Raw genomic sequence first — 16,445 nt, 5'->3', positions numbered from 1 at the left:
AGATGGATTTTTATGTCCAAGATTATCGCACGTCATTGACTGGCTTCTTCTTGCGGAAGTTAAATCAGGATGTAAAAAAAATGATATTACTCTACAAATACACCAAAACGTAAGTACCATGAATGTGCAATACAAAGTTTAGAGCAGCTCGTATATTTTTTGAAACATAAACAAAAACACAGGTTGTCAGTCAAAAAAAGGCCACAGAATTAGCTGAATTTGTTGAAGGCATCCATCATCATCCTCATTAAATCAAAATTTTCATTTCAATTTCAGAACCTGATGGTGCTCCACAAAATGTAACAGGATATATCACCAGCTCAACCAGCATCTTAGTCTCGTGGGATGAAGTTCCAGCAGATAAACAGAACGGTATCATCACAGGTTACACCATTACCTACCAGTCACAAACAGAGAATCACACAGACAGTATTAAAGTTGGTCGCAATGATCGTCAAAAAAACATAACTGGAATAAAGGAGTATGTGAACTACAATATCACGGTGTTTGCATCTACAGTGAAAGGAAATGGACCACACAGTAGTACTGTTCTTGTTAGAACAGATCAGGAAAGTAAGTAAATTCCTGTGATAAAGCTTTAGTTTTTCTGTTCTGGTAGTATGTTCTTTATATGCAATAGGGTCCTTTCTACTCCATAGCATAAGAAACTCTTTGCTTCTTTTCGTCTTTTTCTTTTATTTTCAATATCTGTAACCACTCCTCTTTCCTTTTACTAAAGGTTTCCTTCGACAATTGTAAAAAAAAAATTAATTAATTAGGCTGCTAGAAAATGACCTTATCATAGCTTTAAAAATGATGGAACATTCACATACTTTTACGCAAGAAAAATTTGTACAGTTAAAAAGCCGCGTTTGCTCACGGTTTTCTTGTCGGAGGGCCGTGCCGATTTTTCAAAGCTTACGCTAGGCAAACCACTGTTCTAATAACCCTGGTGGCGGTTGTCATTTAAAACCCTTCTAAGCCACCTTAAATTATGGTTTTTTGAATTTGTAAAACCGTACTTTCAGGAAGCTCAACTGCGGAAGGATTTGACTCGCGTTACCACTGAGAAAATTAAAAGCTGTGTATCGAAATTATAAAAGAGTTTTTTCATTTTAAAGGGCAGTTTTATTGTCAAAGAGCACTCTTGAGTATACACCGCCTCATTTTAAAGCTCAAATGTCTGCAGAAAACCTACACTTTACAAAGGACAGTATAATCAAAGAGCTAAATTATTATAATACCATGAATTATGATCGAAAGACATTTATCAAATTTCTGCGAAGGAAACAGTTTTTGACAACTAGTAAATGTCGTAGAAAAACATACCTCAGTCAGTAACTGCGTTATGCTATACAACGACTGAGGGAGCTCGATCATTTCTGGAAATATAAACAAAACACAGGTTGTCAATCAAAAAATGGCTTAGGATTGAATTTGATTTATTGGAAATATAATCACGCTCAATAACTTTAACTATTTAATTTTAAATTAGGACCTGATGGAGCTCCACCAAATGTGAGAGGATATAACACCAGCTCAACCAGCATCTTAGTCTCGTGGGATGAAGTGCCAGCGGATCAGCAGAATGGTATCATCACAGGTTACACCATTACATACCAGTCACAAACAGAGAATCACAATGGAAGCGTTTCAGTTAGGCCCAATGATCATCAAAAGAACATAACGGGACTAAAGGAGTACGCAAACTACAATATTACGGTGTTTGCATCTACTGTGAAGGGAGATGGACCTCGCAGTAGTCCTGTTCTTGTTAGAACAGACCAGAATAGTAAGTATATTTCTCTAGTTAAGTTCCTCGGTTAGTTTCTCTAGAAGGAAATATTATTTTAATTAGTTGATTGAGTTTACTTCTTCATGAAAGGATATTAATAAAGGGCTAGCTGCACCATTTGCAATGTCCTACATAATTGTTAAAGAAAAAAAAAACGGACAACAAAACAATGCTCCTAGCCCTAAAAAACAATGCAGATGCAGGTTACAGTCAGTAAGAGTGCAGTTAAAATAGAGCTTACTGCTGGCCTACTGCTTAAGTTAAGGTAGTTCCATGTAACGGCTACTCAGTAATGACGTAGCGCGCGCCTGTGGTATCTATCGATTGCTGGTTTCTTGTATTTTTGTTCTTTCCACCGTCTCAGTTAGAGTTACTGAAATAAGCAGGAGACGCGCCGTTATTGAATTATGCTTTTCCAGACGTTGTCAGATCGGACTTTCAAAAAACTATAGCGTGTGGGGTACAAAAATTTTCTCTTTTATCAAATCTCAACAACTGTCTGAAAAATACTTCGTATGTGATAGTTAGATTGCTACTCTAATTTCACTTTGTAAAGAAGAGTACCCTCAGAGATGGATTTTTATTTGCAAGATTATCAAAAGTCATTGATAAAAGGCTTCTTCGTGCGGAAGTTAATATTAATATTATTATTATCATTATCATTATCATTATCATTATCATTATCATTATCATTATCATTATCATTATCATTATCATTATCATTATCATTATCATTATCATTATCATTATCATTATCATTATCATTATCATTATCATTATCATTATCATTATCATTATCATGTTCCTGAAAAGTCATGTCCTTACCTTTCTCATGATAATCATAAAATCGCTTGTAAAATGTGCATTTTACATGGAAAACCCCTAATTTTTTCACAAAGCAAATTTCTGGTGCCAATGTTATCTGTGCTAAAAGAACAGCAATGTTGCCTCTACTGCCACCGAGAAATGGCGTATTGAAATTTCCAAAAGGTAAGGAAATGACGAAAATTGGGGAATCTAGGAAGAAAAATTGCTAGAACTTTGCAAATTTGCCTAACAGATGATAAAGTCATTCCCCACAGCTTCATTTGTATTCCCCACGTTATCATCCATGTTTCAGAAAAGCGACCTTTTGACGGAAAAAAAATCTAGTGCAAGTATAATGTCTAGTACAGGTTTCAAAGTCAACCTCAAGACGGAATTGCCATTTTTGAGTTAAATGGCTCTAGAAGGGCTAAAAATAGATGATAATGCCTGGTCTTTTGTGACATAATAGCTATCAATGTATGCTACATTTCGTGAGGTTATCATGTAAATGGCACGAGTATTATAGATGTAATGAAAGTTTTAAGACGAAATGTTCAATAGGTAAGGAAATGACAGTTTCTAGAATATCGTTTTCTTCTTCAAAATGAACCGCAGATTGGATGATAAACAAATCCCGCTTGTTTTCTAGAAAGGTTAGGACGAATGAAAGTGCCAGCTAAGAAATAAGCGCTTTCGCACGTTTTACAAATTTTTGACAATTTTTTTCTTGTTTTTAAAGGTAAGGAAATGACAATTTTATTCTTAATTCGAGGAACCTTACATTCGTGTATCTTTTTTTTTATTAAGCACTCAACTACTCGGACCTACCTATAAATGTAAGACTTGTTCTTGCCTATTAATACTACATTCGTTGACACATAAGACTTAATTGTCATTAGTGCAATCCTCCCGCATTGCAAAGCACTATAGGCGAGTTCAATTTTCAACCAAAAATAACTCAAAAGTACAAATCCCTCCACCGGGCTGGATTTAAATCATATAAATTCACCATAGTAGGTGCTGAAAGCCAGACATACACAACTTAAGGCCATGCAAAGAAATGGAGCATTTGTCACAAACGAATGGCTTCACAACGAGGGAAAGGTAACTGTGCTTTCTGTAAAAATTGTAAGGAAATGACAATTACTGTGTTGGTTGATATCTTTGCCCTGTGAAAGAGAACTTTGAGTTGACATCCATAATAAGTATTCACGGAAGGAGACGCAAGCTTTGCTTCAATGTCGTGGCTTCTTTTTAATTTCTGATCTTTTTACAAACGAAATTGGTCTCAATTTAGGTAAGGAAATGACAGTTTTCAGAATATCACGGACAGGAAGGTTTTACTTTTTTTGAAAAGTCCTGTTTTTTTATGTTTACTGGAATGATGTAAACGTAATTACTATGCTTCTCTGAAAAATAATCCTTCCAAGCAATTGCGGAGCTAGAATTTTGTAAAAAATGTGAAAATTTGGTTACCATGGCAACGTCAAATGTCAAGATCATTTACCGACCATACTGATTTGTTCCCAGGCAAGTTTGCAAAATAGTTCCTAAGTTTGGTGGTGTTTGCTTGCATATTAAAAAAGTTAAAAAGGTTATAAAGGTTCAAGGTCAAAGCGGGCAGAATCCCCCCCCCCCCCCCCCGGCCTAGAAAGGGTTAACAGGTGCCTAGAATAGAAGCCACAGTAGGATGCCAGTATTGAGTACTGGGGCTCACCCCTATGTGTTTTAACAAAATGAAATTTAACGAGAACAATGGTGTACACTTAAAGGTGCAAACATAAAAAAATCCCTAAGACCTAAAGATGGAGACATGAAATCTAAATAAAACTGACATCTATTCAACGGGTCAGAATACCTTTGCAAAAAAAGATGCTTCTTTATTTTAACAAAGTTCAAACATCACAGAAACGATCAAACTTAAAAACTGACTAATTTTTGACCAAAAACCCCTGAAACTACCCCATGGAAAAAGTCGATTTTTGGACTCAATACAAATATTCTTTTAAAGGCTTCCAATCGAATCAGTGTGCCCGAAAACGTCCCCTGACACACTTTTTAGGAACCAGGGACAAAGAAATAGCCCTCAATAGATAAAGTCAGGATGAGAGTTAAACAGAAAAGTATTTTTCAGGGCGTTATTTGCACTTAAAAAAGATTCCCAGGGGAGCTTTATGATATACCGAGATCCCTAGGAACATAAACAAATGAGAAATGCCGACTTAAAATTTGGTAATATTTGACCAAAAACCCTGGTCCTAACCTTTGGAAAAATGTTGATTTTCGGACGCAAGAAAAATATTCTTTTAAAAGCTTCCAATGGAATCAGTGTGTCCGAAAACGTCCTCTGAGACATGTTTTAGGCCTCCCAAGGGACCAGCGACAAAAAAGTAGCCCATTCTTTGTCAGTTTGCTATCTTTTTGCTCGTCTTCGTCTTCGATTGGATTCTTATATTCCTCGACCCACTTAGAAAAGCTCTCCAAGGAACGGAATTAGAGCCTGATGGTGGTTCCTTTGAGGGTTTTTTTTCTTAGTCTTGGACTGATCCACTTGTCCCAAGTGTCGAAGGACTTGTCCCGCGCTAGACAATCCAAACCTGTTCCATGTGAGTCCAACTTTTGGAGTATAATATGGACGTGCCTCGTGTTGTTAAGTACTTGTGCGACAGGTGTGTCCCCACCCGCAATATGACGCTGGAACCTATAGAACTGGCCAAGGGATTTCCCTCGAAGACTGTGGTGCATTTCGGCTTGTTGGTAATAGCTAGTCCTCCCATTTAGCATCGCTTTTACGGCTTGCTGCTTCTTCCTCAACACCCTCAGAATCTGAACCGAATGTGGGCATGTCGTCTACGTCTATTTGATCCTTTTCGAAAAACTTTTCCTGAGCAGGGTCGTATTCAGGGTCGTCTTCGGAACTCTTTGACTTAGATTCCTAATTCTCAGAACAGTTGGTAGATTCTGTTTCCGTACCAACATTGCCGTCTTTGTCGCTCTTTTTCTTTCTTTTCTTGGTGAGCGCAGTGACATCAGTTGCAACCTCTCTGCCTTTCTCTTTTTTACCAAATTTATTATTATCAGTTTCAGTAAAACAAAACCCTTCACTGAGAACTGGGGTATAGACACTTGCGTATCCAATATTGCAAGGTTTTCAACTGCCCGAGTGTTCGGTTCCAACTGCGACAGTGCCAATATGCAATGCCCCCAGTAGCGTGCTTGCATTACGTTTCATTGGCTTATCTTGGCTTTACTAAATTATGTCATTCTCTTGGAGGACAAGGAAAAGTATCCACCTCAGATTGCCCTTTATAACAATTAATTGAATGCGCGGAAAAAACCATTTAACTATCATAATTTGTTGATTTCATTTAAGCACAGCTTTGCAATTATTATTTAGTTGTATTGTGTAAAATATAATCAGGGGCACCCAACGACAGTTTTCTCTCAGATCCTTTGAAACGCTATTTTAGGCTGTCTGGAGTACCTTTAAAGCTCTGTAAGTTCATTTCAGGCCGCGCTATAATATTTTTATCTGTTCGGTCATTCTAGGGGAACTTGATTCTTTTCGAAATTACTAGGGCATTTTTGTTCATTTTCCGAAAACCTTAGGTCTTATTTCCTTTCCGAAAATCTCAGCTGGCCTTTTTTTCGGTATCCGAAACGACATTTTTATCAATCCGAAAACACTTATAAGGCCTTAAATTTCCTATATCACGAACGTTCGAGGTGAAAATTCCCTACAGAAAATTGTAGGGGATTAAGGGCCTTTCGAACAGATAATTTACCGAAACGATCCGTTGGGTGTCCCTGATATAATCACATCCAACGTATTTTACTATTAGTCTATATTTATTGCCAGGGCCTATAATGATATCAGCTCTTACTTTTGCCAAAAACTGAACGAGAAAACCTATTGTAAATAAAGGCATCTAACTGGATGAAGGCTGACCAATCGTTGATTTGAAACGGGCCATAATTTTGACAAAAAGCACTGAATGAAGATAATGTTTGTCAGAAGTTACTGCAAACAGGTAGGTCTTTGCTACTAGTGTCTTTATTAATGATTCCCCATCAAAAAGAAAAAATGTTCCTGTAAGGAAATGACAATGTAAGGAGAATGCAATTTGTGGTAAGGAAATGAAACTGTCATTTCCTTACATGTAAGGAAATGACAAAATTGAGGTAAGGAAATGACACTTTTTTGTAAGGAAATGACATTGTCATTTCCTTACTGTAAGGAAATGACAATTTTCTTGTAAGGAAATGACACTGTCATTTCCTTACTGTAAGGAAATGACAATTTTCTTGTAAGGAAATGACGAAAAGTAAGGAAATGACAGTAAGGAAATGACGGAGGAACATCATCATTATCATTATCATTATCATTATCATTATCATTATCATTATCATTATTATTATTATTATTATTATTATTATTATTATTATTATTATTATTATAGCTGCCTTGCAGAGCTACTTGCGTTAAAGAAAGGAGATGACTACGCTACAACCATTTTTTGGATAAGGGTGAAGGTATCCTTTGCCATTCTACGATCAGCCTTGCTGTGTCTCAGAGGAACCAGGAGAAAGAGAAGAGTAGATCAGAAAGTGCGCAAGCCAGAATTTAAGTAGGATTTAGGATTAATAGGGGTTTTGGAATTTTCACATTTTAATGTTTGATATCTTTCAGAAGCAAATATTTCCGTTGTTTTTCAACGCAGATTGAATTCATATACATTTTTTCTTTTTATAAATATTTTAAAGGTTCACGTTGAACATGTCCTTATACCACAAGAATTTGAAAACGAGAATTATATATTTGCTGAAAATGTACATAATTTTTAGGAGTGTATAGGGTTGTGTTTTAAAAGCGTTGGTCATTTTTAATAAAGATTATATTATTTTCAATTAAAAATTATTATTATTATTATTATTATTATTATTATTATTATTATTAAGTTAAATAATCATGTAAAAAAGTGATATTTCTCTACACATCCTCCAAAACGTAAGTACCAAGCAGGTGCTATACAAAATTTGAAGCAGCTGATATCTTTATGGAAACATAAACAAAAACAAATGTTGTCAGTCAAAAAAGACCATAGAGTTAACTCAATTTATTGAAGGCATCCATCATCATCCCCAATAACTCAAACGCTTCATTTCTATTTCAGAACCGGATGGTGCTCCACAAAATGTGAGAGGATATAACACCAGCTCAACCAGCATCTTAGCCTCGTGGGATGAAGTGCCAGAGGATCAACAAAATGGTGTAATCACAGGTTACACCATTACCTACAAGTCACAAACGGAGAATCACAATGGAAATGTTTCAGTTGGGCCCAATGATCGTGAAAAGAGCATAACGGGACTAAAGGAGTATGTGAACTACAGTATCACAGTGTTTGCATCTACTGTGAAAGGAGATGGACCACACAGTAGTCCTGTTCTCGTTGTTAGAACAGACCAGGATAGTAAGTTAATTTCTGCGTTTAAGCTCCTTGGTTAGTTTTTTCAGAGGGAAATCTTATTTTAATTAGTTGATTCACTTTACTACTAATTATGGACTAGCTCCACCATTTTCACTGTCCTTCATTATTGTTTGAGAGAACAAAAAACAACGGACAAGAAAAAAATGCTCCTAGCCGGAAACAAAGAATGCAGATGCAGGTTACAGTATGAGGTTGCAGTTAAAGCTTACTGTAGGCCTACTGCTTAATTTAAGGTAGCTCCATATGGTTACTCAGTAATGACGTAGCGCACGTCAGTGGTATCTTTCGTTTGCCGGTTTCTTGTATTTTTGTTCTTTCCAGCAGCTCAGTTAGAGCTACTGAAATAAGTAGGTGACGTGCCGTTATTGAATTATGCTTTTCCTGACGTTTTCAGATCGGACTTTCACAAAAAATTATTACGGTGTGGGATAGAAAGAGTCCCTCTTTTAACAAATCTTGACATCTGTCTGAAAAATAGTCCTTATGTGACATGTTACATTGCAACTAAAATTGCACTTTGTAAAGAAGAGCCTCAGAGAGCGATTTTTATACGCAAGATTATCGCACGTGATTGCATGTTTAAAGGCTTCTTCGTGTGGACGGTTGATAAAGATGTATAAAAGTGATATTTCTCTACAAAACACACCAAAACGTAAGTACCACAAATGTGCTATACAAAGTTTGCTTGCTCATAATTTATGGAAACATAGACAAAACACAGGTTGTCAGTCACAAAAAGTCACAGAATTAACTCAACTTACTGGAGGGATTATCTTCCTTAATAACCGGCTCAAACTTTTCATTTCAATATTTAGAACCTGGTGGTGCTCCACAAAATGTAAGAGGACTTAAGACCAGCTCAACCAGCCTCTTAGTCTGGTGGGATGAAGTTCCAGCGGATCAGCAGAATGGTATCATCACAGGTTACACCATTACCTACCAGACACAAACAGAGAATCACAATGGAAATGTTTTTGCTGGGCCCAATGATCGTCCAAAGATCATAAACGGACTAAAGGAATATGTGAACTACAATATCACGGTGTTTGCATCTACAGTGAAAGGAAATGGACCGCACAGTAGTCCTATTCTTGTTGTTAGAACTGACCAGGATAGTAAGTAGATTTCTGTGGTTTAGCTTCTTAGTTAATTTTTCCAGCTGGGAAATATTTTGTTTATTGGTTGGTTGCAATTTGTCAGGGTTTACTTGGGTAAAAAAGGCTCTTGACTTAGTGCTAGCTGCACCGTTTGCCAGGTCCTACATTATTGGTCAAGAGAACAAAAGAACTAACAACAGAACAATACTCTTAGTCATAAAAAACAATGCAGTTGCACGTTACCAAGGTGCGGTCAAGGTGCGGTGAAAATAGAGCTTCTGAGTTAAAGGTGCAGGCCTACTGTTAATTTAAGGTGGTTCCCTATGGTTACTTAAAATGACGTAACGTGCGCCACTGGTATCTATTGAATCCCGGTTTCTTAATTTAGTTTTTAACGTTTGAATTTGGGCAACTGAAATAACCAGGCGACGCTGTGTCATTAAACTATAGGATTAACCTTAAACAATAATTTTTTCTGATCTTTTCAGATTGTACTTTTAAAAGGCTATAGCGTATTGGGTAGAAAAACTTGGCACATAATTGAAGCAAAATTGAAGCAAAATACCATTCTGAGTGTTGTAAGGCCAATTTGACTCCGCGGCCGGATAGAATAGAATCATAGCGTTTCTTATCTGTACGAAACATTTTATTTGTAAGTTCTACACAAGTTTGGAACTGATGGGACTGAGCCAAATCATTTGAAGGTAAAGAACATCTTTCACCGTTTAATTGCTCATAAAATGTGCCAGTTTTGTGCAAAAACATATCTGCATTGATCATTTCTGAGCTTAACTGTCTGCAGGGATTGTGCTACTATGATGAGCTTATTTGTCGGCTTGCGAGATAATTGCCAAATACATCTATGCCACTATATTTTGTGTTTGTTTTGCCTGGGTATTTTGGTAAATGAAACCTTTTGGTGCTAGTGAAAAACCTTCTGTTGGTCAGCAAATAGAAGCAGCACAAGGACAGTTAAAATGTTGTTGAAAAAGTGAATCTGTCGGCACAAGTGTTATCCAATCCGAAAAAAAAAATGCAAACGTTCGATTGCATTTCAGTTAACAGTGATGTTTCGAGGGCCATTAATTTGTCCACCTGCCACGCAATCCGGGAAAATGCCAGAACGTGAATGGCAAATACTATCCAGAGTTCATAGAGCCAATCAGAGCGCGTGTAACATACTATCGGTAGTTTGAAGGGGCCAATCAGAGCGCGTGTAACATACTATCCGGAGTTCGTAGGGCCATTCAGTGCGCGCCCAAAAAAAAATACTCTCCACTGGTTTCGTATATACTTTAACCTACTGTTGTCAACTATCAATGGTTAACGGAATTTAAGTTCGTGATAAATTTACTGACACTTTTGACTGCCTAATTCTTTCCTCAGGGCCGAGTGCTTCTCCTCTAAATTTGAGACCAGTTGACACCACTGCCACAAGCATCCTGGTTACGTGGGATGAGGTTCCTGCTGCAGACAAAAACGGTATCATAGTAAGCTACACGGTCAAGTATCAAGCAGTAGGTGGAATAAGCGGGAAAGCACCTATTAATACTACAACAGTTTACACTCCTGTGATGGAGGCTAACCTGACTGGTCTGATAAAGAATCAGAGGTACAATATCAGTGTTTTGGCGTCTACCATCAAGGGACCTGGTGATTACAGTGACCCTATAACTGTTTTAACAAACCAAGCACGTAAGTAAACTTTTTTCAAACAGACCTATCTGGGTAGTAGAAATTATGACCCACTGGTTAATTTCCACGCGGTCTTATTGAATGAAGCACATCATGTGGTCTAAAGTCGGACAGCGGTTATTTTTTTTTAATACACCCCTTCAGGCGTTTGGTACAGACTGTATGGAGGATAATACTTACCCGAGTTGGAGACATCGTCTGAAAACTGAACAGTTCAAAAGCAACAGTGAAATTAATTCGAATACAATCCTTAAGCCGAGGCATTATCCCCCGGTATAAAGCGAGCTGGAAAAGGGATTATTTAGTCTATAACCCTCCACATAAAACGCGCGCACTTTACTGTGGAAAAAGACAAAACAGTTAGTTATAACAGCCGATGGCAGTCGTCTGATTTGATATCCGTCACCCGATTGTTTGGACAAGACAAAATGAAGTAAGAACTTCAAATTCTGAGGTCTTGACTACTCTAATCTTATCACAGTATAATAGAATCGAGTTAGCTAGTCAGCTTGGATTGGTTTGCCGGCAACCACGCTTTAACCATCACTGAATGTTCTGTGTATATTTTTCAATGGTAAAACGTGCACGTTTCAGAAGTTAATTGGAGGGCTATAAACTAAAATATATGAACCCCTTTTCGGCTTGCTGCTATATCTGACAATAATGCCCTCGGCTGAAAGATTGTCTTCAAAATTTCACAGTTGCTCTTAAACCTTCGCTTCTCGGCCAACTGTTCCTGTTTTGTACAATACATGAGCCTCGGGAAGTATCCTCTGATATACCAGCCGCTTGAAGGGGTTTATTTACTAAATGTGCACAAGACAAGAACTGTGTACATGAATGTAGTAGTATCAGTAGCAGTAATTAAACCATGTAAAACGGCTACAGTGGTAGTGGTGGTGGCAGTAGTGATATTACTATTGATATTTTGTTGTGCTAACACTTGTGGCTAAACTTTTGAACGGACAATCAAACATAGACAGCGTATCTGTCTTTCTATGTCCATGGCGAAAACTTGTATCACTGGTCATTGCTAATGTCGTGTGTCTTCTGTTTCTTTGTTCAGAACCCGGTGCTCCTCCAGACAATGTGTCAGGAAAGAAAATCAGTTCAACTTCAGTTTTAGTCCAGTGGGATATAGTACCAATTGACAAGCAGCACGGTGAGATCGTAAGCTACACCGTCTTCTACTGGGAGACAGAGAAAGGCCAACAGGAAACAAACGAAACACGAGTACCTTCTTCCAGACGTGAAGAAACGTTGTCAGGTCTTGTCGAGTACACCTATTACAGCATTCAGGTGTTGGCTTCTACAATTAAAGGCGGTGGACCACGTTCTCCAGTTCGGGTTGTTCAAACAGATGAAGACAGTAAGTAGATACAAGCAATTCCGGTAAATGTATTCAGATGTAGGACTGCTTGTAGTTTCCATTTCTAGTTTTTAATAATAATAGTTATAGTAATGATGATGATGATGATGATGATGATGATGATGATGATGATGATGATGATGATGATGATGATGATGATGGTGATGATCATGATGATCATCGCTGGTTACTGAGGCACACAAATATGCAGGAGGAGCTAGGGATAAGTCTAACCCTAAAGAATCCTGATCCAGCGTGTAACTCGCACCAGGACCCATAGGTATTGATCGAAAGGACAAAGGTTAAGAAGCACCTGAAGAACGCTATGATGGAGAAGTTACAAGAGAACATCAGGGCAGAAAAGTGGAAGTTCTCTTCTCGATGGCAGGACAAAGAGCTGTGCAAAGACGGACGCTTTTCTTGGCTGAGCGAGTGGACTGCTGCACCTATTGTGATGGAGCTCTACGAACAGCTCACACCGACCAGGGTGTATACTTCATACAAGACAGGAAACAACCAGGGGGTGTGACGTGTAGGATGTGCGGAAAAGCTACAGAACCACACACACACACACACACATGTACTATCGGGATGTTCCGCCCTAGCTCAATCAAACTATTTGCACCGACACAACGCTGCGCTTAAGGTATTGTTCTTTTGAGATGTGTAAAGAGCTGAAGTTGGTGGACTCTGTCGCCCTATGACACTCGCCAGTAACTCCTTAACCAGTAGACGAATCATCTGATACCCAAGCCCACTGGGATGTGCCGGTGTACGCTGAACATGCCTGTGTCAAGGCCAACAGAGTTGACCCGCAGTTTGTGGACCATAAAGGAAAGCAAGTCTGCACAATAGAGATGAGTTTTCCGTGGGTGGAGAATCGCGGAAAGAAGAGTGAGGAGAAGACATCTAAGCACAGCCAGCTGCGATGGGAGTTGAAGAGACAATACCCAAGTTATGACATTGAACAGTGTAATATTGATGTCCTCGCTGCGCCAACAAAATACTTACCCAGACGGCAAGTGACAATGAAGATCAAGCTCGCTGACCAGTTGACTGAGTCAATGAAAGAAGGGGGTTTTCACCTTACGAAATTTACCAGCTATAGTCGGAAACTTCTTTACTGTACTTCCTCAAGACTAGCGAGCAAGCCCTGCTATAAATCTGGACCTTAAGCGATTGCCTGTCGGTCGAGCTCTTGGGCTATACTGAAGTAGTGCCCGCTAACAAAACCCCCGACCAAGCCTGGTACATTGTCTTCGGCTAGTTCCCTTAATGATCAGCTTGGTTTTCTGGGACCGTTTGTTTTTCCAATCAAGGTCCTTCCTCAAGAGCTTTGTAATTTAGCAGTTCAAGCGGTGTAATTCATTCCAGAACCATTGCCGCGTACGCATTGGCTCAGTTGCTAGTTCGTCAGAAACTGATGCTTTCATTGAGGCCCTCCGCAGGTTTATTTTGAATCGCAGCTGACCTACAGGGACCGTGTAGCATAAGTCAAGATGGGGAACTCGACGTTTGTAAGGCCGATTCCAAATTTGGGTTATTAGAGGGAGCTGTTAAGTGATCTTGATGGGCAATGACCGATTGGCTGATTCATTGACTCTGACTCTTATTGAATTACTTTTCATTTAGATCGTACCCCCCCCCCCCACCCCCCTTCCAGGACATTCCGATTTATACGCTTTCTTGGTTTTTTTTGTTTGTTTGTTACCGAGTGAGGCTTTTACAACCGCCTTTGATTTGTGTTTGATTTTTTTCAGGTACGTTTCATCTTCCTATATTTTGCGCTTTATACTGTTTTGTCTCGTTTACTTCATGTCAGTATTTTAAATCATTTTAAAGTATTATCAGCTCCCTGAGAAAGAACATTGGTAAGCTTTCATCTCCCTCGTGTTTTTCCATTTTCCGTTGTCCGTTGCGATTTTTGCTTCAACTTACTTATTTTGTTTGTAATAGGCATTTGCACAAAGTGTATGTCAAACACAAATTGTCAAATGCATTGTTGCTGCTGGGTAACAGGTTCTTCGTATCGGTCTTACTTGTGCCAAAATATGATCTCGATGTTTCGTCGGTTATGTTCAGATGGTCCGATTTTTGACGATTGTTTTCTTTTACTTTTTTTTTCCAGTACCTTTCGTGTCCCCGGAAAATATGGATGTGGAGGTGCTTAACAGCACTAGCGTCCTAGTAAAATGGGAACCAGTCCCTGAGAAGTTCAGACATGGCATTATTATTCAATACACCATACTCTACAAGGACGTGGAGAGGGAGAGCAATAAAACAACTGACGTCGAAGCACCTGCTTCAAGCGCAATTATTAATGGGCTCAGACAGAAGGCTGAATATTTATTTCAGATTCGAGCTGCAACTTCAAAGGGCAGTGGTCCATTGAGTACACCCCCTGTGCCGGCACAAACAGACCGTGAGTAAAATATTGAAAGCCATCCAATAGTCGTTATATTTAAACATTGAAAGACCTTCTCACTTTAGTAGACACGATGAATGGCACTTTATGTGGCCAAGTAGAAATCAGTGAATCTAATTGCCTAAGTCGCCATTGACTATTTAACGAGCGAGTAGATGACGAGTTCGAAGCTTCTGTAGGTTGATAGTTCATCCCTTACCAACTGTCACGCGAAGTCGATAAAAATCGAGAAAGACAGCGGTTGAACAACAATATAAAAATCCGCGAGGACTCTTGGGACGAAAATGGGGTGTGGCGGGAAAAGAGAGAGGACTGTACAACTTGAAGGCGCATGCTCGGAACGAGCCAATCAAATTAAACTAAACCTCTTTTTGCCCATCCAACTGTTGCCGATGTATTCAACACAGGAATTCGTAAGAATGGTTTATTTCAAGCCAGTTTGGTTTGTAACTTCGGCAATTTTCCTGGTACGCGCTCTCAAGTAGTCTTTGGAAAATGAGCATGCATTTGTGTTTCCAATCAGCTTTCGAGTTTTACCAATAGTTGGTCACTGGGAATGTTGAAGGCTGATAATCGATCATTGAGTGCGGTACGTCCTTAGTAAATGTTAGTCCTCGTTTGACTGTTTTAGCATACAGAGAAAGGAGACATTTCTTTTTGGAAAAAAAACTCTTAAATTTATGTCTACATAAAAAAAAAGCACATGCGCTCGTTGACTATTAGGGAGTAATAGACATCAGCGTCTGTTTTGAGAGTACTTATTTGTTTTACATACTGTTTGTTTCAGCTGTACCTACGGTTGCTCCACCTCCTAAAGACAGCGTTGGCACATCAGAAGTAACAATCCCGATTAACAACAAGGAAACTTTAAGCAGTGGTAAAAAAGTCAGGTTAGTTATGTAATGTGGTTCTTAACCTTATATCAGTTTGTGAACAAAGATATATTTTTGGAGCCGTGGTGTTAGAGAAAGATCTTTTCCTTATCAATATTGGCCATTTGATCTTTAAGCCATGTTGGTCTGAACAAGGCGCTCTGCAGCTTTAAAGCAGAAATTAATACAGACTTAGCTCGTATCGTAAGTTTTGCCTTTTGTCAATCTGTTTTTGTCATATTTTAAGCTAGGGGGAGCCTGGACCTTATTAAGTCCCCGGCTTCAAATTCAGGCCTCCTTGTAACCAAGCGCATTTTGAATGTGTAGTGTGTAATATTTAGTAAGGTGTGCCTGCCATACGGGGATTGAGCCCGCAGTCCGCGCGGCAGTCAAAACTGGTTATCATACGTCATCAGCAAGTGACACTTCATTGCGGACTAAATGACAATACTATCGAATTTGTTGTTTATCACCGCTCCAGCCGCTCCAGAGTTGTCAAAAATGGCCCATTTCTCCAACCTTAAGCAAACGGGAAAACCACTAGATACTTTTCCCCAGCATTCTGGAACTTTCCACACAGCCACTTAGCTTCACTTAGTGAATAACACCTCTCTGCGTTAAAAAGAAGCAGAGCGAAAAACCTTGACAAGCGCGGCCGTCCGACGCGGGCAGTGCTTTTAAATGAGGTACTCCAGTTTGCGTTTTACTATGCGTTTAAATAAATATAGCACTAAATAAATTAATAAATATGTATACAAGTATACAGAATAAAATACACGATTGTATACGCATGACTTTTATTAAATTCAGTTTGCGGCTTTATGATGTATCCGCGAAAAAGTTTCAATTTCTATTTTTCATTTGGTTGAAATGGTTGATACCATGCATTACTC

The 16,445-nt window shown here is 38.7% G+C and overlaps 1 protein-coding gene and 1 long non-coding RNA gene across 3 annotated transcripts in view; one reads left to right on the top strand and one right to left on the bottom strand.

The window, feature by feature from the left end:
* Positions 1-16,445, bottom strand: part of LOC146462638 (uncharacterized) — a 243,281-nt gene that overhangs the window by 99,494 nt on the left and 127,342 nt on the right. The window lies entirely within an intron of this gene.
* Positions 1-16,445, top strand: part of LOC146462642 (phosphatidylinositol phosphatase PTPRQ-like) — a 60,232-nt gene that overhangs the window by 33,893 nt on the left and 9,894 nt on the right. Inside the window, exons 16-20 of one of the 2 annotated variants that reach the window (XM_085085421.1) lie at positions 1,496-1,792; positions 10,578-10,886; positions 11,953-12,255; positions 14,384-14,677; positions 15,468-15,570. In XM_085085421.1, the coding sequence (XP_084941547.1) occupies positions 1,496-1,792; positions 10,578-10,886; positions 11,953-12,255; positions 14,384-14,677; positions 15,468-15,570 (1,306 nt within the window). The remainder of the gene's footprint in view (positions 1-1,495; positions 1,793-10,577; positions 10,887-11,952; positions 12,256-14,383; positions 14,678-15,467; positions 15,571-16,445) is intronic. The other variant, XM_085085420.1, reaches the window with a different exon arrangement.

The sequence above is a fragment of the Pavona decussata genome, unplaced genomic scaffold (assembly GCF_977016875.1).
Source record: "Pavona decussata unplaced genomic scaffold, jaPavDecu1.1 SCAFFOLD_186, whole genome shotgun sequence".
In the NCBI taxonomy this organism is placed as follows: Eukaryota; Metazoa; Cnidaria; class Anthozoa; order Scleractinia; family Agariciidae; genus Pavona; species Pavona decussata.
The sequence above is the reverse complement of the archived record's forward strand: the minus strand, read 5'-3'. Positions and strand labels throughout refer to the sequence as shown.